Source organism: Pongo pygmaeus, chromosome 12 (assembly GCF_028885625.2).
Source record: "Pongo pygmaeus isolate AG05252 chromosome 12, NHGRI_mPonPyg2-v2.0_pri, whole genome shotgun sequence".
Classification (NCBI taxonomy): Eukaryota; Metazoa; Chordata; class Mammalia; order Primates; family Hominidae; genus Pongo; species Pongo pygmaeus.
In genome coordinates this window covers 106,824,898-106,847,450 of record NC_072385.2, presented here as the reverse complement: position 1 = coordinate 106,847,450, position 22,553 = coordinate 106,824,898, and the positions used below count along the sequence as shown (strand labels likewise).

The window sequence follows — 22,553 nt, the reverse complement described above, 5'->3', positions numbered from 1 at the left end:
TGGTGATTAACAGTACTGGGGGTGGGGGGCAGACACAGGGTGATGGGGGTCACCTGCCCTGAGCTGCGGGAGAGCATAGGGTGTCTGAACACCAGGTGAGGGGGAACCGGTGAAGGTTTGGGGCCCAGGGATAGACTGAGTTTTCCTCACTGGGTCCTCTGCAGCCGGCCATGGCTAGCACCATGAGCTCTGCTGCCGGAGCACCATGAGGCCCAGAAACACTGGGAAGGTGGCATTCCCTGTCCTTTCGGTCCCCAACCCCGTTCCTCTGAGAGGGTCTGGGCAGGCTGGATGGGTAGAGAGGTGGCCCGGGGGCATGAATTCATTCAGTTCTTTATTGGTAATCTGCCCCTTAACTTAGGGTCTCCCTGAGCTGCACAGAAAGATCTGATACCTACTGGGACCAGACAGGGGGCACAGAGGTGGTCCTTGTCCCAGCGTACATTTCCCCTGTCCACTTCAAGGCTTACATTCTGGCACTGAGACTTCGTGGGGTACCTGTAGCTTCAAGATCTAGATCTCATCATTCTCCACTTCAACAATGTGTACCTCAAACTCATTTTGGGTGTTCTTAGACTCCAGTGTTTCCCCTGGAAGTTCCCAGGCCTCTGCCTGGCCCCCAGCTTCCCCCCTGGGCCCGGGGGCATCTCCTTCAGCCTCTGCCTGGCCCCCAGCTTCCCCCCTGGGCCCGGGGGCATCTCCTTCAGACTCTGCCTGGCCCCCAGCTTCCCCCCTGGGCCCTGGAACATCTCCTTCAGCCTCTGCCTGGCCCCCAGGCTCTTGGACAGGATCCAAAGACTCCCTTCTGGCCTCTACCTGGCCCTTTGCTTCTTCTCTGGGACCCAGGGTTTCCTGTGTTTCTTGTCTTAATGGGCTTTTAGCTAATAGGGACTGCCTTCCAACAGCTTGTGGCTCCTGAGGAGATGAAGCAAGGGGCTCTCCGGGCTCCACGTGCCTGGTGGCCACTCCCGGGAAGTTGATGAGCTCAGCAGGGGTCATGAGCCCATCCCCATTCAGGTCCTGGGTCTCGAGCACTTTGTCCACTATCAAGATCACCTGTGGAAGCAGAGTCACTGTGGGGTCTCCAGTGACAGAGATGTTCCCAGGAGTTCTGACCCTCCATAACACACCCTTGCATCCCTGCCATGCAAGCTCTGAGCCCTCCTTTTACAGAGGATTCACCAAAAGAGTTATGATGAGAAAGACCAAAGCCCCAAATTGCTGGGTCTCCTTTATGCGGGGATCTCCATCCAGCAGAGCTTACCGGGTTGGTGGCAGGAGAGTTGGCATCTCCAGGGACCAGAGCAGCTGTCAACATGGACAACAGCTCCAGGCCATCCAGCTGTCCACTCTGGTCATAGTCATGGAGGGCAAAGAGGTAGAGAAGAACTAGAGAAGAGAAGCTGGATTAGAAGAGGTGCCGGGGGAGGTGGAGAAGGCAGGAGTCAATGGGGCAGCCAAGATTAGTCCCAGATCTGGCTGCCCGGAGCCTCCTGTCCCTGGCCCCATCAGCCCAGCCCCTCACCCTGCTCCCGGCTCAGATGCTCCGGCTGCACTTCTGTCCTTTCCAGTCCCTTTAGGTAGCTCTGCAGAAGTCTGTCAGAAAAGTGAAGAATCAGCGCGGGAGAGGTGAGTCTGCAGCCCCAGACCTGGTCTTCCTGAAAGCACCCCCAGCCCACCCTACTCACCCGAGCTGCTCCCGGCCTGGCTGGAAGGGGTTGGGCAGGAGCTGATGCTGTACTTCAGAGTCTGGCCTGGAGGATGAAGGGGAGGACCAGCCTTGCAGAGAGCCTCCCTCAGGGCCCAGCCTGCCAACCTTCTGCCTCCAATCTCCTGGCAAGAGTTCTCTCCCCAGACCCAAAGGGAGTTGCCCCCAAAATTCCAAAAACCTTGCAGGGAGGAGGCTCTTCTGGTCTCCTTGGAACCAAATCCTTAACTCCCTCAGACTCTGTTTTTGCAGCTGGCTACCTTAGACTTTAAATGAAAACCCAAATAAAACATCTGGTTAGGTAGAGGCCAGATGAGGCCACACCTAGTAGACACAAGTTACAGATCCAAGAAAACAGCCCAGTGAGTGGCAGGACAACATGGGTCACGGACCCCTCTCCTTCGATGCTGGGAGCCAAGGGACAGGTCTCTGGCTGAGCCCAGTGGCACTGCCCAGTTTTATATAGACCCAGTTTGCTCCATGACATAAAATTGACCTATACTTTTTCAAGTACAGGGTATATCTGTTGGTTCTGGGGTTTCAAGCTGCTCAGGATCTCTTTGTCAGTCTTTCAAGCTCCAAATGTGCTCCCACTTCTGGACTGGGTTAACTGTTTGCCCAAGTCAATCCAGACCTGTGATGCCAGAGAGCTGGCAGGAGTTGCAGCGACTTCTGTTACAGCTACCAGCCCTTGTGGCTGTTCCTCCTTGTACCCAGCATACCCACTGCACAGTATTAAAACCTTCAGAAAGGTATTCAGATAACATAGAAATGACATGCCAATGATCTCTATTTCTTTGCTGTTCCCACCATAAGGTCTTTTTTTTTTTCTTTTTGAGATGGAGTCTCGCTCTGTCACCCAGGCTGAGTGCAGTGGCTTGATCTCGGCTCACTGCAACCTCCACCTCCCGAGTTCAAGCGATTCTCTTGCCTCAGCCTCCTGAGTAGCTGGGATTACAGGCATGCACCACCATGCCCAGCTAATTGTTTTTTATTTCTGTAGAGATGGGGTTTCACCATGTTGGCCAGGCTGGTCTCGAACTCCTGACCTCAGGTGATCTGTCCGCCTCGGCCTCCCAAAGTGCTGGGATTACAGGCGTGAGCCACCACACCCGGCCCACCTTAAGGTCTTGATAACAAAACTGCAGGCCAGGCACAGTGGCTCGTGCCTGTAATCCCAGCACTTTGGGAGGCTGATGTGGGCAGATCACAAGGTCAAGAGTTCGAGACCAGCCTGGCCAACATGGTGAAACCCCATCTCTACTAAAAATATAAAAATTAGCCCAGCGTGGTGGCAGGCGCCTGTAGTCCCAGCTACTCGGGAGGCTGAGGCAGAAGAATTGCTTGAACCCGGGAGGCGGAGCTCGCAGTGAGCTGAGATCATGCCACTGCACTCCAGCCTGGGCGACAGAGTGAGACTCTGTCTCAAGAACAAACAAACAATTGCAGCCCCCACTTCTCTGGCGCCATAGCTTCTTCCCTGTTCTTCATGACGCACTGGAGCTGAGTTCCCTGATTCCATATGGGTCCAGCAAGCATGTACTGAATGCCCACTTTGTGGCACTCTGACAGGGTACAAGATGGGAGGCCGGTGGCAGGGAGATAGAGATCGGGGAACCTACACCCCAGTCTCCTGCCTCCCAGAGGGCCCACCACACCCTTGGATTCTCTAGAGACTTTCCCTCCTCCCAGCCCTTGGCCCTGCCCTCATAACCCTGTTACCTTATGACTCCATCCTTTGGGGCAGCCTGACCCGTGGGGAGCAGCAGCAGGATTAACACTGTCATCATCAAAGGTAACATCCTTCCTGGAACTGGAACAAGGAAGAGAATCAGGGGTCGGGTGAAAGGGGCGTCTGCCACTGTGTCACAGATGGGCTGGGTTAGACACAAGCGCCTTTTCTCCCTGCTTCTACCTGCAGCCCCAAAGACAGGACTCCCGCTCAGGGAGAACTCACACACAGACAGCAGGGTCCCCCCATGGAACTATGCTCAAAATGTCACTCCAGCTCTCGTATATAAAGCACATAAAAAGGCAGGGCTGCTGTGGCGGAAGCAGAGCTGGGGGCACATCCCCATCCCACACCCCATTCCCTTGCTCCCCACCAGGTGCCAAGGTGCCCAGAAAAGTACAGCGCAAGCATGTCTGACCTCCTTCAGCCCATTCATCTTACAGATGGAAAGAAGTGCAGAGAGTTTAAGAAAAAGGCCAGGTTAGAAACGCAGGGAGTCACAAAAAGACCAAGACTTAAACACAGGCAAAAAGAGAAATGGACTGTTTATTAAAAATCCACTGAAGGACAAATCAAAAGAGGCGCAGACTTCTTGAAATAGGTCTAAACTCAAGTACAAACTGAAAACACAATAAATCAGGGTCAGACCAACAGTGGCCCCAGGAATTGCTATTTGCTAAATGCAGTTAGGAAAATTAGACCCACTATAAAGGAAAAAACAAAAACTTCCCCTAAGACTGACATGGCTTAGGCCCATTGGCAAAATCAACCACTTGAGTATATGAAAACAGTCAAGGATAGAATGGACCAATCAAACAGAGCCTAAAGCTTTCTGATGAGTCCCGGGGTATGTACAGGTAATGTGAGTTCCTGAGGAAGCAGAAGCCCACCAAAGCCAAGGCCCGAGACCCCAAGCCCATCTCTAGAAAGAAAAATTGTCAGATGCTTGATGGTCTAGCAGAGGATCAGGAGCATCCCCATCTGGCTGGCACTGGGTTTTCCTAGAGGAAGGTTCATAGCTTTCAGCAAATTCTCCAAGCATCCCATGACCCTAATAAGGTTCAGAACCACTGCCAGGGTGGACTTCCATTTCCTAAGAGATGAGGGGTAGAGGAGGTAAGCACCTGGCTAATGGGAAGATAAACAAAAATTCTACATTTTAAAATTACCTTAAGGGAAAACCAGCTAAACATGGAAGTCCACAAGAAGATGAAGCTACCTAGAGTCACAGAACCTGTCTTCATTTTTCTTTTCTTTTTTTTTTTTTTTTTTTTTCTTTTGAGAAGGAGTCCTGCCCTGTCACCCAACCCAACCTGGAGTTCTGTGGCGTGATCTCAGCTCACTGCAACCTCCACCTCCCCGATTCAAGCGATTCTCCTGTCTCAGCCTCTCAAGTAGCTGGGATTACAGGCAATTGCCATCATACCTGGCTGATTTTTGTATTTTTAGTAGAGACGGGGTTTCACCATGTTGGTCAGGCTGGTCTTGAACACCTGACCTCAGGTGATCTGCCCGCCTGGGCCTCCCAAAGTGCTGGGATTACAGGCGTGAGGCACCGCACTTGGCCCGTCTTCATTTTTCTATGCATACGACTGGCCCAACAGACAAAGTGAGTATACATAATTTGTTGGTGTCTATTAAGCCCCAGTGGCCAAAAAAAAGATGCTGAAGCCACAGCTGCCCTAAAGATATTCACCAACATCAGTTGGCAACATAAATCCTAGGGTTTTAGTCGTTGCACCTGAAAGAGAAGACAAGGTCCTGGGCCTGTTCAAGGTAGGCAATTGGAACTGAGATCTCTGTATCAACATGAAACCCTCAAAGGGTCACAGCCCAGAAAAAGGATGGACTAGAAAAACATTCAGACTTCCACTTCTGGGAGTGTAATAGTAAATGTCCCAATGAAAGTAACCACAAAGCTGGATTAAAATAGAAAGTATCTTTTCAAAAGCACTGGGTTGGCAAGAAATCCTCAACAGTACAAATGTGCAGTGAAAACAGTAATCTGGGGGAAAGTGAGCTTGACATCAACCAGCTTTTGCCTTCTTAGGAGTATCTGCCAAACCAAACCCAGGTGAACTTGAGCTGCCTGTCAGAGTGCTGGTGCTGTAAAAGAGACCAGAGATGATACCTGGGCCCACCTGATATGAAGAGACTAACAGGAGATTCCCTAAGTAAAGCTGGGATTCCAAACAGCTACACTCTGAACATGAGCAAAAAGTAAATTTGTCATGAAGAAGGGCAGAAAAGAATTTTGCCTTTCTTGATTTTGGTGCTGTGTAGAAGGGAGAAAAAAAAAAAAACTCTCCCTGACAATCTATAACAAGCCTGATCTAATGTGGGTTTTTTTTGTTTTTTTTTGGGATGGAGTCTCTCTCACTCTGTCGCCCAGGCTGGAGTTGCTGTGGCATGATATCAGCTCACTGCAACCTCCACCTCCCGGGCTCAAGCGATTATCCTGCCTCAGCCTCCTGAGTATCTGGGACTACAGGCATGTGCCACCATGCCCAGCTAATTTTTTGTATTTTTACTAGAGACAAGGTTTCGCTGTGTTGGCCAAGCTGGTCTCGAACTCCTGATCTCAGGTGATCCTCCCGCCTTAGCCTCCCAAACTGCCAGGATTACAGGTATGAACCACTGCGCCTGCCCTCTAATGTGGGTTTGAAGCCTGAATTATTAATGCTACCTGTATGGTTCAGAACATCTAAAGTAGGTAATGTATTTTGAAGTGCAACCTGGTTGATGGCACCCCCAGATGACTGGCAGAGGAAAACATACATCTCTGGAGCAACTCTAATCCAGGCCTCAAAGAATTTCCATAGGTAAAGTTTCCAGGAATATGAACTCATAGCCAAAACGTTATAAACATACAAGGAAATAAGACACTGAGTAAGAGCCAGCAGAACAATAGCAGGGAAAAGTAGACTTGGAAAAGCTGTGTTGGAATTGTTACACCCAGAATATACAGCAGATAAAGTTCACGTTTTTTTTTGTTTTGGTTTGGTTTTTTTGAAATAGGGCCTTGCTCTGTTGCCCACGCTGGAGTGCCATGGTGCAATCTCGGCTCACGGCAATCTCTGCCTCCCGAGTTCAAGCAATTCCCCTGCCTCAGCCTCCTAAGTAGCTGGGATTACAGGCGTGTGCCACCACGCCCAGCTAATTTTTGTATTTTTAGTAGAGACAGGGTTTCACCATGTTCATCAGGCTGGTCTCAAACTCCTGACCTCGTGATCTGCCCACCTTGGCCTCCCAAATTGCTGGAATTACAGACATGAGCCACCGTGCCTGGCCAGTTCACATGTTTTAAGAAATTAAAGGGAAGCTTGAAACTATGAGGAAGAAATGAGTTTTCTGATCAGCAACAGTGTGTTTAAAAAAAAAAAAAAAAAAAAAAAAGAGGCCAGGTGTGGTGGCTCATGCCTGTAGTCCCCGCACTTTAGGAGGCTGAGGCTGGTGGATCACGAGGTCAGGTGATTGAGACCATCCTGGCCAACATGGTGAAACCCCGTCTCTACTAAAAATACAAAAAATTAGCCAGGCATGGTGGTGGGCACCTGTAATCCCAGCTACTCGGGAGGCTGAGGCAGAAGAATCGCTTGAACCTGGGAGGCAGAGGTTGCTGTGAGCTGAGATCATGCCACTGCACTCTAGCCTGGGCCACAGAGCGAGACTCTGTCTCAAAAAAAAAAAGAAAGAAAGAAGAGCATAAAAATGACCAAGTAGATTTGAAGAGGAAACAAACATAACTTTTAGAAATAAAAGACTGATTTTAAAAATGCAATGGATGACCAGCCTGGCCAACATGGTGAAACCCCGTCTCTACTAAAAATACACAAGTTAGCTGGGCTTGGTGGCACACGCCTGTAATCCCAGCTACTCGGGAGGCTGAGGCAGGAGAATCGCTTGAACCCAGGAGACGGAGGTTGCAGTGAGCCAAGATCGCCCCACTGCGCTCCAGCCTAAGCGACAGAGTGAGACTCTGTCTTAAAAAAATAAATAAAATAAAAAATAAAAATAAAAATGCAATGGGTGAGTTAAATTGATTAGACACAACTGATATGAGAGTTAATGAACTGGAAAATAGATCGGAATAAATTATCCAGAGTGCAGTTCATTGAGTCAAAGACATAGAAAATATAAAACAGAAGTTAAATGGCAAGGTGGATGGAGAAGATAAGAGATACAACTGGAAAAAAGCAGTATTTGAAGAAATAATAGCTGACATTTTTCCAGTAGGTTGCAAAACACCGGAATATGCCAATCCAGGAAGCCCAACAATTCAATGCAGATTAAATAAACAGAAATTCTCACCTAGACCTATTTTTCTAAAATAGAACACTCAAGAAAAAAAAAAAATTGTAAAAGCAGTCAGAAAGAAAAGACAACTCATCTCATAGGAAAAGTAATTAGACTGATAGCTGATTTCTTGACGTCAACAATGATGCCCAAATACAGTAATATAGTATTTTAATGTGTTCAGAGAGGGGAGAAAATTGATATTCTAGAATTCTATTCTCCGCAAAATTATCTTGCAGAATGAGGTGAAGCAAAATTATTTATTTATTTAGAGACAGGGTCTCACACTGTTGCCCAGGCTGGAACTCCTGGCATGATCATAGCAATTCTCCTACTCCTGCCTCACAAGTAGCTGGGACAACATGAATGTACCACCACGCCCAGCTTTTATTTTTGGTAGAGACAGGGTCTCAACTTTGTTACCCAGGCTGGTCTTGGGTGCAAGCAATCCTCCTACCTTGTAAAAACAATTTTAGACAAATAACTTAGAGAATTTGCCACCAACATTCCTTCATCGAAGGAAATTCAGCTGGATAGGAGTTCGTGCCTGTAATCCCAGCACTTTGGGAGGCTGAGGTGGAAGGATCTCCTGAGCCCAGGAGTTCAAGACCAGCCTGGGCAATATAGTGAGACTCCATTTCTACAAAAAAATAGGAAAAAATTAGCCGGGCATGGTGGGGTGTGCCTGTAGTCCCAGCTACTGAGGAAGCTGAGGTGGGAGGATCACTTGAGCCCAGGAGGTGAAAGCTGCAGTGAGCTCTGATCACACCACTGTAATCTAGCCTGGGCAACAGAGCAAGACCCTGTCTTTAAAAAAAAAAAAAAGGTTTGAAATGCAAGAAAACATGTGAAGCAAAGAAATCACAAAGTATGTGGCTAAATCTAAATAAACATAGACTGTTAAACAATGATAATTATGTTAATATATGAGGCAAAAAAGCTGGTCTGAACTACAAGATTGGACAATGACATGTAAAGCAAAGATGGCTGTTTGGGAAGAGAGTAGACATATTGATGAACTTTGTTAAATATGCATGTTAAGTCTGGGAACGGTGGCTCACGCCTGTAATCCCAGCACTCTGGGAGGCCGAGGTGGGCGAATCACCTGAGGTTGGGAGTTCAAGACCTGCCTGACCAACATGGAGAAACCCTGTCTCTACTAAAAATACAAAATTAGCAGGGCAAGGTGGTGCATTGCCTGTAATCCCAGCTACTCGGGTGGCTGAGGCAGGATAATCGCTTGAAGCCGGGAGGCGGAGGTTGTGGTGAGCCGAGATCACACCATTGCACTCCAGCCTGGGCGACAAGAGGAAGACTCCGTCTCAAAAAAAAAAAAAAAAGCATGCTAAAATTTTAAGGATAACCATTAAAAATTTAGAACTGGAAGTATAGCCTCAAACCAGTAGAAAAAAAATGAATGGAATTTTAAAAACTGAACTAAAAGAAAGGCAGAAAAAGAGGAAAAAAAAGAAAAGCAGGAAAAGACGAAAAAGAAGAAATAAAAAGTAAAGGCTGGGTGTGTGGCTAATGCCTAAGGCCGAGGTGGGAGGATCACTTGAGCCCAGGAGTTTGAGACCAGCCTGGGCAACATAGTCTGTTTGAGCCCAGGAGTTTGAGCCCAGCTTGGGCAACACCCTGTCTCTACAGAAAGTAATTTAAAAAAAAATTAGCTGGGTGTGGTGGCATACATCTGTAGCTCCAGCTACTGGGGAGGCTGAGGTGAGAAGAACATTCGAACGTGGGACATTGGGGCAGTAGTAAGCTGCAATTATATCACTACACTCCAGCCTCGGTGACCATCAGACTCTATTTCCAAACACACACACACACACACACACACACACACACAAACCCAAAAATAACAAAAACAGCACTAGTAAAGGAGACTACACTTAAACAAATTAAAATAAATTAAATAATAGCAGAAATTAAAAACACAATAAAGAGGAGCAACAGACCCAAACAACGGTGGTTTCTTTAAAAAGACTAGTAAAATAAAAAATACATATATACAAAGAAACAAATTAAAAGCCTAGCAAAACAGACAAATGTTTGGCAATTTCAATTAGAAACAAAGAGAGCCAGGTATTGTGGTTCACACCTGTAATCCCAGTGTGTCCGGAATTGGTGGGTTCTTGGTCTCACTGACTTCAAGCCGCGGACCCTCGCGGTGAGTGTTGCAGTTCCTAAAGGCAGCTTGTCTGGAGTTTGTTCCTTCTGATGTTCGGATGCGCTGGGAGTTTCTTCCTTCTGGTGGGTTCGTGGTCTCGCTGGCTCAGAAGTGAAGCTGCAGACCTTTGCAGTGAGTATTATAGCTCTTAAGACAGTGCGTCTGGAGTTGTTCGTTTCTCCCAGTGGGTTCGTGGTCTCGCTGGCTTCAGGAGTGAAGCTGTAGACCTTCATGGTGAGTGTTACAGCTCACAAAGGCAGTGTGAACCCAATGTGTGAGCAGCAGCAAGATTTATTGCAAAGAGTGAAAGAACAAAGCTTCCACAGCGGAGAAAGGAACCCCAGCTGATTGCCACTAATGGGGCGGGCAGCCTGCTTTTATTCTCTTATCCGGGCCCACCCACATCCTGCTGATTGGTCCATTTTACAGAGAGCGGAGTGGTCTCTTTTGACAGGGTGCTGATTGGTGCATTTACAATCCCTGAGTTAGACACAAATGTTTTCCACGTCCCCACTAGATTAGCTAGATACAGAGTGTCAATTGGTGCATTCCCAAACCCTGAGCTAGACACAGGGTGCTGATTGGTGTGTTTACAAACCTTGAGCTAGATACAGAGTGCCGACTGGTGTATTTATAATCCCCTTAGCTAGACATAAAGGTTCTCCAAGTCCCCCACCAGAGTAGCTAGATACAGTGTCGATTGGTGCATTCACAAACCCTGAGCTAGACACAGGGTGCTGATTGGTGTGTTTACAAACCTTGAGCTAGATACAGAGTGCCGATTGGTGTATTTACAATCCCTTAGCTGGACATAAAGGTTCTCCAAGTCCCCACCAGACTCAAGAGCTCCGCTGGCTTCACCCAGTGGATCCTGCACCGAGGCCGCAGGTGGAGCTGCCTGCCAGTCCCGCACCGTGCGCCCGCCCTCCTCAGCCCTCGGGTGGTTGATGGGACTGGGCGCCGTGGAGCAGGGGGCGGCGCTCGTCGGGGAGGCTCGGGCCGTGCAGGAGCCCACAGCAGTGGGGAGGCTCAGGTATGGCGGGCTGCAGGTCCCAAGCCCTGCCCCGCGGGGAGGCAGCTAAGGCCCGGCGAGAAGTCGAGCACAGCAGCTGCTGGCCCGCCATACCTGAGCCTCCGCCACTGCCGTGGGCTCCTGCACGGCCCGAGCCTCCCCGACGAGCGCCGCCCCCTGCTCCACGGCGCCCAGTCCCATCGACCACCCGACCACCCGAGGGCTGAGGAGTGCGGGCGCACGGTGCGGTACTGGCAGGCAGCTCCACCTGCGGCCCCGGTACAGGCTCCACTGGGTGGAGCCAGCTGAGCTCTTGAGTGTGGTGGGGACTTGGAGAACCTTTATATCTAGCTAAGGGATTGTAAATACACCAATCAGCACTCTGTATCTAGCTCAAGGTTTGTAAACACACCAATCAGCACCCTGTGTCTAGCCAGGAGCGGCCAGCAGCTCCGAGTGCTGGGCCCCCGAGCCCACGCCCACCCGGAACTCGCGCTGGCCGCCAAGGGCCGCGCGCAGCCCCGGTTCCCGCTCGCGCCTCTCCCTCCATACCTCCCTGCAAGTTAAAGGAGCCGGCTCCGGCCTTGGCCAGCCCAGAAAGGGGCTCCCACAGTGCAGCGGTGGGCTGAAGGGCTCCTCAAGCACGGCCAGAGTGGGCGCCAAGGCCGAGGAGTCGCCGAGAGCGAGCGAGGGCACACGCTGTCACCTCTCACCAGCACTTTGGGAGGCTGAGGCAGAAGGATTGCTTGAGCCCAGAAGTTAGAGACCAGCTTGGGCAACATAGTGAGACACCCATCTTTACAAAAAATTAATTTTAAAAAATTAGCTGGGTGTGGTGGTGCACGCCTGTAGTCCTAGCTACTTGGGAAGCTGAGGTGAAGGATGACTTGAGCCCAGGAGGTTGAGACTGCAGTGAGCTATGATTGTGCTGCTGTACTCCAGCCTGGGTGACAGATTGAGACCCCATTTCAGAAAAAAATAAAAACAAACCAAAGACTAAAAGAACAAATAGAAAAGGCACAAACAATATTAAGAAGGAAAATAGGGACATAACTAAAGAAACGGCAGAGATTTGAAAACTTAGAGGATATGGCCAATTTCCTAGAAAAACTTAATAGCAAAACTGATGCAAAAAGAAATAACAAGCTTTGATAGTCTTACAATCACTAAGGAAACTGAATCAGTGAGTATTAACCTTTACTGCTTCTAGAACTATAAACCTGAAATGTTTTGAGAGAGCAGTCTGGAAATGTGTATTAATTTCCTAAAACTCTGACCCAACAATATCGTCTTGGGGATTACATAAAAGAATATAAATGGAAAAGAAATTACAAAGACATGTATAGCTGTGCTATTAATATTAGTCAAACAAATGTAAGCAACCTGAATGTCTAACATTTAGGCAATGGCTAAACAAACCATATTATGCGATAGAACCATTAAATATAATAAATCAACTCAGAAAGTTTAAAAGGAAAAAATGAGCAGATTTGAGTATATCAAAAGTTTAAACTTCTGTGTCATGAAATGTACCACAAATCAAGTTGGAGGAGACAAGTGACAGAGAACTGAAGGAATTGCAGCTAGTGTGTGGAGGCTTCCTGGGTCAGTCCCTAGAAGGGTGGGGTTCCACCACCTGGGCCTCGGCAGGAAGTAGAAGACAGAAATCTCCCTAGAAACCCTATGGGTACTGAATGGAGGTCCAGGAGCTGCAGAGATGAGTGCCTTGTTTCTAGGAAGGTTAGAGAGAAGGCCCTGCCTACAGGGTGCCTGAGAGGTCAGGAAGCAGCTGAAGGAGGGTCTCAGTGAATGGGTAGAGAGAGGGCTGCCTCTCCCAGTTCTTCGTATCTAGAGTGCTGCTGGTTTGAAGGAGGGGGCTGAGGTCAGCTGAGGGTTCCAGTCTCTAAGGTGGAAGGAGGGGTGCCTAATGGCTGAGAGAGCCAGTTGGCCAGGAGAATGCCAGAAGGTCTGGCCCCCTGGCCTGGGTGCCACAGAGAATATCATGGAAAGCACCAGCAGCTGCCACATGACAAAGACCAGAGGGCAAGCGTCCGTAGGGAAGGCAAGTTAGATATAAGTTTGTACAATAAGGATAAATATTCATTTCTTTAATATTTATTGAACACCTGCCATATGTGAGGCACTCTCTTATCACTAAGTGGATCGCTTAAGGTCGAATTACTTTTTCTTTTTCCCCCTAAAGCTTGGAAATATGTAAGTAGGAAAAGATACAAATGTTAAAACAAGAAAAACACAGAATTGCTATGGAATAGGTGGTACGGCCCGAAGGTGGGGGGTATGGGCCCTGACCTCAGGCTGCCTGTGTTCAAATCTGGGCTCCACAGCCCACTAGCTGTGCGGCTTTTCTGTGCTTCAGGTTCTCCATCTGTAATGCAGGGCTGACGAGAGCACCTCTGGCAGGGCTGTGGTGAGGGTTTAATTAATGAAACAAGATGTGTAAAGTGCAGTGCCTGATCTACAATAAGGCCTTTTTCCTTCCAAGAGTTCATCTGCACGGCCCCAGAGTGGCTTCACACACCCTCTTCCCAGCTGGCTCCTCTCAAATTGCTTTCTCCACCCCATCTGTTTGCTGCTAGGACCCAGGCCGACAGGAGGCACTGGAGTAATTTAAATCCCTCAGAGCTGTCAAAACTCATCATCCAGGCTTCACATGTTCTTACGCACTAGCAGGTGCCTTTTTTTTTTTTTTTTTTTGAGACGGAGTCTCGCTCTGTCACCAGGCTGGAGTGCAGTGGTATGATCTCGCCTCACTGCAACCTCCGTGTCTCAGGTTCAACCAATTCTCCTGCCTCAGCTTCCCAAGTAGCTGGGACTACAGGTGCACGCCACCACACCCAGCTAATTTTTGTATTTTTAGTAGAGACGGGGTTTCCTCATGTTGGCCAGGATGGTCTCGATCTCTTGACCTCGTGATCCGCCTGCCTCGGCCTCCCAAAGTGCTGGGATTATAGGTGTAAGCCACCACGCCCGGCCCTCAGATGCCTTTTAAAGGAGGATGTCTGTGAACTCCAAAGGATGACTCTGTGGGGAGCCGTTCAGGCATAAAGGGGAAGCACCCCTCCGATCCACTCATCCTCACTCATTAGGCCACCGTGGTGGCTTTAAAAACCTGTCTACACATTCTTTGACATTCCTTCCCACAAAACTTGGAGTCTAACTCGCCTCCCCTTGTATATGATCTGGACTTAGTGACTGGCTTCTAATGAGTTGCTGAAATGGTGCTTACATGACTTCCAAGTCCAGGTAATAAAAGTGACCTAGCTTATGCCTGGTTCTGGTTCTCCCCTTCACTTGACAGCAGATATGCACCTCTGGAACCCTGCGCCACCGTGGAAGGAGCTGGCCTCCCTGAAAGCACCCTATGGAAGAGACAGTGTGGAGAACCCACCTAGAAACAGATGCCTGAGAAGCCTCCAGCTCAAATCTTTCCAGCCCAACAACCAGACAGGGGAGAGAGCCAAGCTCCAGATGATTCTAACCCCCAGCCTCTGAGCTGCCCCAGCCAACACTGAATGCAGTAGAAATGTGCTTGTCTCCACAGCCTGCACTCACGTGCAAAGTCAACGTCAACGTTATCTTTGTGCGTGTGTGTGTGACAGGGTCTCACATGTTGCCCAGGCTGATCGGAAAACCCCAGGCTCAAGCAATCCTCCTGCCTCGGCTTTCCAAAGTGCTGGGATTATAGGCATGATACCACGCCGGGCCCATTATCCTTTTAAGCCACTACATTTTGAGGTGGTTTGTTAAACCGCCATAGTAACTGGAAGACCAACCATGTAAGGGCTGGCTTCATGGGTATGTGTCCTGCGCAGTCACAAGGTCCCCACTCTCAGAGGGGCCCTGTGCTTAGGCTAATGCTCTGTTGTCACTATCTTGAAACTCTCAATCATTTTTGCACCAAGCCCTGCAAATTATGCACCTGGTCCTGAGTCCTACCCCGTGAATGACTATCACTCTCCTCTTCTTGGTCCTATGTACCCCTCATATATTTAACTCTTCAGTATGTTTAATGGACAGAAAACAGAGCTTTGGAACCAGCCAGACCTACTTTTAAACCCAAGCTCCACCACTGACTGTCCCTGTGACCTTGGGTAAATTAATTTTTCTCACTAAACTTCAGTTACCTTATCTGCATACTGGAGATATTTACCTCACAGGATTACAGTGAACATTAAATGAATAATGAATTACTTCCGGCACAAACTAATATAGAAGCCTTTTAGTGTTATCCCTGTCTCTGGTATTTTCTCCACTTAAAGAACCCTCCATACCCACATCAGATAAATCTTCCTTTGCTAGAATTCCACTGCTCTAGAACCTTCAATGGCTCCCTATTTAGATTACAGTCCAGAATCTTCACCTGGGCATTCAAGGCCTTCTACAACCAGATATCAAGTTACTGTTGACTCATCTTCCAGTGCTGCATTATGATAGCACACTGCTTCAAACAAAGGAGTTATTGGAGTCTCCTAAAATACTTTCCACTTTCACTTTTCAGTGCTTTTGCCTGACCTGTTCCATCCTCAATCTGGAATGTCCTGGGCCCTCCTGACAACCTTAGCATTCGGTTATAGTCCACCTCAAAAATGCAAGTGATTGGGCTGAGTACAATGGCTCACGCCTGTAATCCCAGTACTTCGCAGGCCAAGGCAAAAGGATTGCTTGAAGCCAGGAGTTCGAGACCAGCCTGGGCAGCAAAATGAGACCCCCCATCTCTACAAAAAACAAACAAAAATTATTTTTTAATTAGACAGCATGGTGGCTCAAATCTATGGTCCCAGCTACTTGGGAGGCTGATGCAGGAGGATCACTTGAGCCCAGGAGTTGAAGGCTGCAGTGAGCTATAATTACACCACTGCACTCCAGCCTGGATGACAGCAAGATGCCATCAAAAAAAAAAAAAAAATGGCCGGGCATGGTGGCTTACACCTGTAATCCCAGCACTTTAGGAGGCCAAGGCGGAAGGGTCACCTGAGGTCGGGAGTTTGAGACCAGCCTGGCCAACGTGGTGAAACCCCATCTCTACTAAAAATACAAAAATTAGCCAGGCATAGTGGCACATGCCTGTAATCCCAGCTACTTCGGAGGCTGAGACACGAGAATCGCTTGAACCCAGGAGGCAGAGGTTGCAATGAGCCAAGATTGTGCCATTGCACTCCAGCTGGGGTCACAGAGCAAGACTCTCTCAAAAAAAGAGAGAGAGAGAAAAAAAGAATGATGTGGACTTTCAGTATATATATATATATTTTTTGAGATGGAGTCTCACTCTGCTGCCCAGGCTGGAGTGCAATGGCGCGATCTCAGCTCACCACAACCTCCACCTCCTGAGTTCAAGCGATTCTCCTGCCTCAGCCTCCCGAGTAGCTGGGATTACAGGCATGTGCCACCATGCCCCGCTAATTTTGTATTTTTAGTAGAGGTGGGGTTTGGGCATCTTGGCCAGGCTGGTCTTGAACTCCTGACCTCAGGTGATCCGCCCACCTTGGCCTCCCAAAGTGCTGGGATTACAGGGATGAGCCACCACGCCGGGCCTATTCTCTCGCTCTGTCTTTTTTTTTTTTTTTGAAATGGAGTCTCACTCTGTCACCCAGGCTGGAGTGCAGTGGCGCAAAATCCACTCACCATAGTCTCCACTTCCTAGGCTCAAGCGATTCTCCTGCCTCAGCCTGCCAAGTAGCTGGGATTACAGTGGGATTACAGGTGTGCACCACTACACCTAGCTAATTTTTGTATTTTTAGTAGAGATGGGGTTTCACCACGTTGGACAGGCTGTTCTCAAACCCCTGACCTCAAGTGATCTACCCACCTTGGCCTCCCAAAGTGCTGGGATTACAGGCATGAGCCACTGCACCTGGCCAATATTCTAAGTAATGCTTCCAACTGTGACATTTTAGTACAAGTAACCCACCTCAGTGGTTTAAGGAAAGGCTAAGGTACCTCATGTAATGTGTAATGAGGTTAGTGTGATGTGTTGACACTTAGACATTTCTAAACATTAACAAAAGCTTTTGTAAGTGAGGGAAATAAAATAGTCATTGAACCACTGCCTGTCCAATAAAAATGTCCCTAACCATTTTCTATAACTATAATGTGCATGAACATAATTACACTAATAAACACATGAAAGCCACCATAACTGTTAACAGTTGCCATGTAATTTAATAAAGTTATGTGACACATGTGCACTCACACATTCACAATGACCCTCCGGCCCCAGTGTTCTTCAAGCCTTTGCACCAGTGCATGGGAGGAGAGCACGCTCTACAGGTTAGACTTCTGATCAAATCCTGCCTCTGATACTACTCACTGTGGGACCTAGGCAGGTGTCTTAACCTCTCTGAGCCCTGGGATCTGAATTTTTTTTTTTTTTTGAGGCGGAGTCTCGCTCTGTCGCCCAGGCTGGAGTGCAGTGGCACGATCTTGGCTCACTGCAAGCTCCGCCTCCCGGGTTCACGCCATTCTCCATTCTCCTGCCTCAGCCTCCCCAGTAGCTGGGACTACAGGCGCCTGCCACCATGCCCGGCTAATTTTTTTTGTATTTTTAGCAGAGACGGGGTTTCACCGTGTTAACCAGGATGGTATCGATCTACTGACCTCGTGATCCGCCCGTCTCGGCCTCCCAAAGTGCTGGGATTACAGGCGTGAGCCACTGCGCCCGGCCGGGATCTGCATTTTAAAAATGAGGATAACGGTATCTGTCTCCTAAAGGTTTGGGGAGGCTGCAATGAGAAAACTTAGGATAGGTGCCTGGCACCAAGCGGGTGCTACTTGGCTATTTCAGAGCCTCTGGGCTGTGGCAGGGGCCTTGCAGGGTTATCCTGGGTAACTTCCCATCCAGTGCAAAAATTTCTTCCTCAGCAACACTGTCAAGTGGCCTCTGCTTGAATCATTCCAGGACAGGAACCTAGCACCTCACAGGCCGGCAGTTCCATCTCCTGTAGAGTCGAACTGTTGGGAAGCTAAAATTTTGAGTGGAATCCTCTCCCTTAATTCTTAATTTATCCCTCTGGTGCCCTTGTGCCTCCCAGCACCCATCCTCCAAGAAAGGAGACAGCGGCTACAGGGCTAAAGGAGCCCACAACCGGGAGCTGGTCCCTCGGCCACTTCCAAGGGGACGACAGCCTCGGGCCCTCCCCAGCGCTCCATTTCTTCCCCGTTGGATGAGGGGGAAAGCTCCCGCCAGCTGCCCCTCCCCCAGGACTGCTGGAACACGGAATGCGGGGCTGGGTGAAGCGCCTGGGGAACTGCGAAGCCCCAAATTCACACCAAGGAGCCTCAGGCTCGCTCTCCAGTCCCTTCCTCCACCTGCCCTCAGGGTACACAAGGGCAAGGGCCACTGCTCCCGCCGCGTCTGAGCCGCAGCGGATGCAGAGGGACTGCGCTCTCGGGATCTGGACCAGAGGCTGGAGGCCACCTCCCCCGCGCGGCCCTGGCTGGTTGACGGTGATGGGCTCGGGTCTCCGGCCGGCCAGGGCGGGGTGTCACCCACCTGCTGCGGGGCCGCGCGGCTCTGGGGGGTCCAGCTCCGTGGGCGCTCCTGGCTGCTGCGCCGCCCGCGCCTCGCCTCCCGCCGCCAGCCTACCCGGGCCGCTCCACGTGGCCGCTCCACGTCGCCCTCCCGGCTGGAGCCGCCGCCCTGGCCGGGCAGAGTCCGGAGCCAGTGCCAGCCGCCGCCCCGCCCGCCGGACCTGGCCCTTCGCAGCTCCACCAGCGCCCTCACTGCGCCCGCGGCCGGAGGGGCTGCGCGCGCCCGTGTGCGTGTGAGTGTGCGCGTGTGTGCGTGCGTGAGTGCGCATGTGCGCGTGTGCGAGTCCGCGTGTGCTCGTGAGTGCGCTCGTGTGCTTGTGCGTGTGCACATGCGTGTGACATTGTGAGCGTGCGTGTGTGCGCGTGTGAGCATGTGTAAGGATGCACGTGTGTGCGTGCATGTGTGCGCAGATGTGTGCGTGTGCCTGTATGCACACATGTGAGTACAGAGAGACCAAGAGACAGTGAGGCCAGTGTGCATCAGAAGTATGTTTAACTGTGCTCATGCTTTGGTTGCCACTTTCTCTGCCTGAGGGACCCAGATGTATGTGACAAAATGGAACCTAACTTACTGTTAGCATGTGCGGTTGTGGCTGGCATGTGTGGCTCTGTGTATGAGGAACTTGTGACACGGTAGGGGGTATTTTGTGTGACTGTGCATCTGTGTGATAGTGTGGGCTTCAGGGGCCGGGCGCGGTGGCTCACACCTGTAATCCCAGCACTTTGGGAGGCCAAGGCGGGTGGATCACGAGGTCAGGAGATCGAGACCATCCTGGTTAACACAGTGAAACCCCGTCTCTACTGAAAATACAAAAACATTAGCCAGGCATGGTGACGGGCGCCTGTAGTGTCAGCTACTTGGGAGGCTGAGGCAGGAAAATGGCGTGAACCCAGGAGGCGGAGCTTGCAGTGAGCCGAGATCACGCCACTGCACTCCAGCCTGAGTGACAAAGCGAGACTCTGTCTCAAAAAATAAATAAGTAAACAAAAAATAAATGATAGTGTGGGCTTCAGGTTATGGCCAATGTGTGACTGACTGCCCAGGGGCGTGGCAGTGCAGAGTGTTAGAGGCATATGTATTGGGGTGTCAGGGTGAACTCTTCCTGAGTTGTGACACTCTGTCACAGCGACACTGTCATCACAACGACAAGCCCACTCTCATCCTGTCCTCCTCCCAGTGATGAACACTGCTTGTCACTGCCTTTTTAGATCACGGATTCCGCTGGTTTCAGCAATACATCTCCTACCTCTGGTCATTTCAAAAAGGTCTCCATTTTCTTCAGCGTCAGAGTTCCTCAGGGCCCTCTCCTCACTCTCCATCTGCTCATGTGCTCATCTGCTCACCTAGCTCCCATCACTGTTATGCATTGACTCATGTCCTTCACAAAGTTATACGTTGAAGTCTTAACCTCCAATACCTCAGACTGTGACCTTATTTGGAAATAGGGTAATTGCAGATGTAATTCATTAAGATGAGGTCATACTGGAGTAGGGTGGGCCCCTAATCAATATGACTAGTGTTCATATCAAAAGAGGAAATGTGGACACAGACACACACATAGGAAGAACATTGCTATGGCCTGAATATCCCACCAAATTCACATGCTGAAACTTGGTCCCCATTGTGGTGATATTAAGAGGAGGAAGCCGGGCACAGTGGCTCACACCTGTAATCCCAGCATTTTGGGAGGCTGAAGTCAGAGGATCTCTTGAGGCCAAGAGTTTTCGACCAGTCTGGGCAACATAGTGAGACCGTGTCTCTACAATAAATAAGTAAATAAATAAATAAAAATTTGGCATGGTTGTGCATGCCTGTAGTCCCAGCTATTTGGGAGGCTGAGGCAGGCAGATCCCTTGAGTCCAGGAATTTGAGGTTACAGTGAGCTGTGATCCTGCCACTGCACTCCAACCTTGGTAACAGAGCAATATCCTGCCTCTGAAAAAAACAGAAAAGAAGTAGGGCCTTTTGGGACATGATGAAACAATGAGGGCTCTCCCCTCATGAAGGGATTAATGACCTTATGAAAGAGGTTTCTGAGACAGTTCACCCCTCTTGCTCTCTTGCCTTTCTGTCTCTTCCGTCACATGAGGAAACCCAGACACACCATCTCTGAGGAATGGACCTTCACAGACACCGAACCTGCCAGTGCCTGGATCTTGGACTTCCCAGTCTCCAGAATTGTGAGGAATAAATTTATGTTGTTTGTAAATTACTCAGTCTGTGGGATTTTGTTATAGCAGCACAAACACACTAAGATGTTTGTGAAGATGAAGACAGAGATCAGGGTGATGCTTCTACCAGTCAGGGAGTGCCAAAGATTTCCAGCAAAACGCCAGAAGCCAGAGGAGAGGCGTGGAATAGATTATTCCTCACGGCTCCCAGAACAAACCCACCCTACTGATATTTCAATCTTGACTTCTAGTCTCCAGAAGTATGAGACAATAAATCTCTGTTGTTTAAGACAGTCCCCAACCTTTTTGGCACCAGGGACCAGTTTCAGAGAAGACAATCTTTTTTTTTTTTTTTTTTTTTTGAGACGGAGTCTCACTCTGTCACCCCAGCTAGAGTGCAGTTGTTCTATCTCAGCTCACTGCAAACTCCAGCTCCCAGGTTCAACCGATTCTGATGTCTCAGCCTCCCAAGTAGCTGGGATTACAGGTGTGCGCCACCATACCCAGCTAATTTTTTTTTTTTTTTTGTATTTTTTTAGTAGGGAAGAGGTTTCACCATGTTGGCCAGCCTGGTCTCGAACTCCTGACCTCAGGTGATCCGCCTGCCTTGACCTCTCAAAGCACTGGGCGTTACAGGCGTGAGCCACCGTGCCCAGCCTCAGAGAAGACAATCTTTCCACAGATCAGAAGGGTTGGGGGTGAGGGGGATGGTTTTGGGATGAAACTTCCACCTCAGATCAACAGGCATTAGATTCTAATAAGGAGCACACAACCTAGATCCTTCTCGTGCAGTTCATAATAGGGTTTGCGCTCCTGTGAGAATCTAATTCCACTGCTGATCTCAGGCAGTAATGCTTGCTTATCCTGCTCACCTTCTGCTATGCCACCTGGTTCCTAACAGACCATGGACCAGTACCAATTTGCAGCCCAGGGGGTTGGGGACCCCTGGTTTAAGACACCCAGTTTGTAGTGCTTTCTTACAGCAAACTGCCAACTAATACACCACCTAAATGCCAATGATTGCCAATTCTCCAGCTCCAATCTCTAAGCCCCAGGCCACTTCAGGCATTGAATATCCTACTAATTTGTGCCTGAGTTTTAATTTATAAAGGTGGCTGAGTGAGGACATGAAGAGGTCACTGCCATTGAAAGAAAAGCTTAATGTTATTTGCAGTTTCCCTAGAAACAAAAGGCACGGTCACAGGGGGAAGTGCCAGTGTCACTCAGGAAGCAGAAAGAAGCGAGGGGAAGGTACAGGCCTTTATTGGGGTTTACTTCTCCCAGTAAGGCAGGAGAAGCGGTTTGGGACTGGCTAGTTTGAATAATTCCAGAGCACTCTGGGGCACAGGGACTGATCCTAGTTACCTGGTCCTGGGTTGATTTAGGGCAGGGGAGATGTGAATGTGAAAGTTAGAGAAAGGAAGTGCTCAGGGTATGAGCTCTGGATTGTAGGGGAGATGTAAACAACCTTGGCCATTAGGTTGGCCCTGTGATTTACGGATGCCAAATAGACAAATACAGAACCTAAGGAAACACAGTTAAAACACCTACCAGCACCCCAACTTCTACATATCTGTGTCTAAATGCATCATCTTCCTCTTCAAATCTTCCTCTCCTCTGTTTCCCTGTCCCAGGGATGGACACTTTATATCTGTGCAGTCAGAAACCTGGGGGTCATCCATGTTCCTCCTTCTTCCCCTGCCTCCAATCTACTACCAGGTCCTATCAATTCTGCCCCTGATCTTGAAGATCTTCACTCCTCTCCTGGGTATCCTCCAGTCCAGGCATCTTTTGAGCTTGGCATTCTGTTAGCAGCCTCCCAGTGGCCTCTCTGCTTCTACTTTCCTCCTCCTCCAATCTATTCTCCGAGCAACTGAATGATTCACCTAAGACATCTCATGTCACCCTTCCCTTC

At 49.4% G+C, this 22,553-nt stretch overlaps 1 protein-coding gene across 5 annotated transcripts; it reads right to left on the bottom strand.

Moving 5' to 3' along the window:
• Positions 1-321: 321 nt before the first annotated feature.
• Positions 322-18,717, bottom strand: CGREF1 (cell growth regulator with EF-hand domain 1). Of its 5 annotated transcripts, none has more exons than XM_054476158.2 (7): positions 18,429-18,686; positions 9,838-10,133; positions 3,431-3,521; positions 1,689-1,754; positions 1,526-1,596; positions 1,265-1,389; positions 322-1,056 (listed from the first exon to the last, which is right to left on the bottom strand). In XM_054476158.2, the coding sequence occupies exons 3-7, from the start codon at positions 3,508-3,510 to the stop codon at positions 514-516; spliced, it is 885 nt and encodes a 294-aa protein (XP_054332133.1). In that variant the 5' UTR covers positions 3,511-3,521; positions 9,838-10,133; positions 18,429-18,686; the 3' UTR covers positions 322-513. The 5 variants fall into 5 exon arrangements, with proteins under 5 accessions (XP_054332133.1, XP_054332134.1, XP_054332132.1 ...); XM_054476159.2 differs by having other exon boundaries at positions 9,838-10,125; XM_054476157.2 differs by having other exon boundaries at positions 9,838-10,031.
• Positions 18,718-22,553: the final 3,836 nt, after the last annotated feature.

Coding starts and splice junctions, on each gene's coding strand:
- CGREF1 (XM_054476160.1), bottom strand. CDS start 3,510: ATGTTACCTTTGATGATGACAGTGTTAATCCTGCTGCTGCTCCCCACG. Junction 1,755..3,430: donor CCAAAGGATGGAGTCATAAG/GTAACAGGGTTA, acceptor TTCATCCTCCAG/GCCAGACTCTGAAGTACAGC. Junction 1,390..1,525: donor GCATCTGAGCCGGGAGCAGG/GTGAGGGGCTGG, acceptor TCTCTTCTCTAG/TTCTTCTCTACCTCTTTGCC.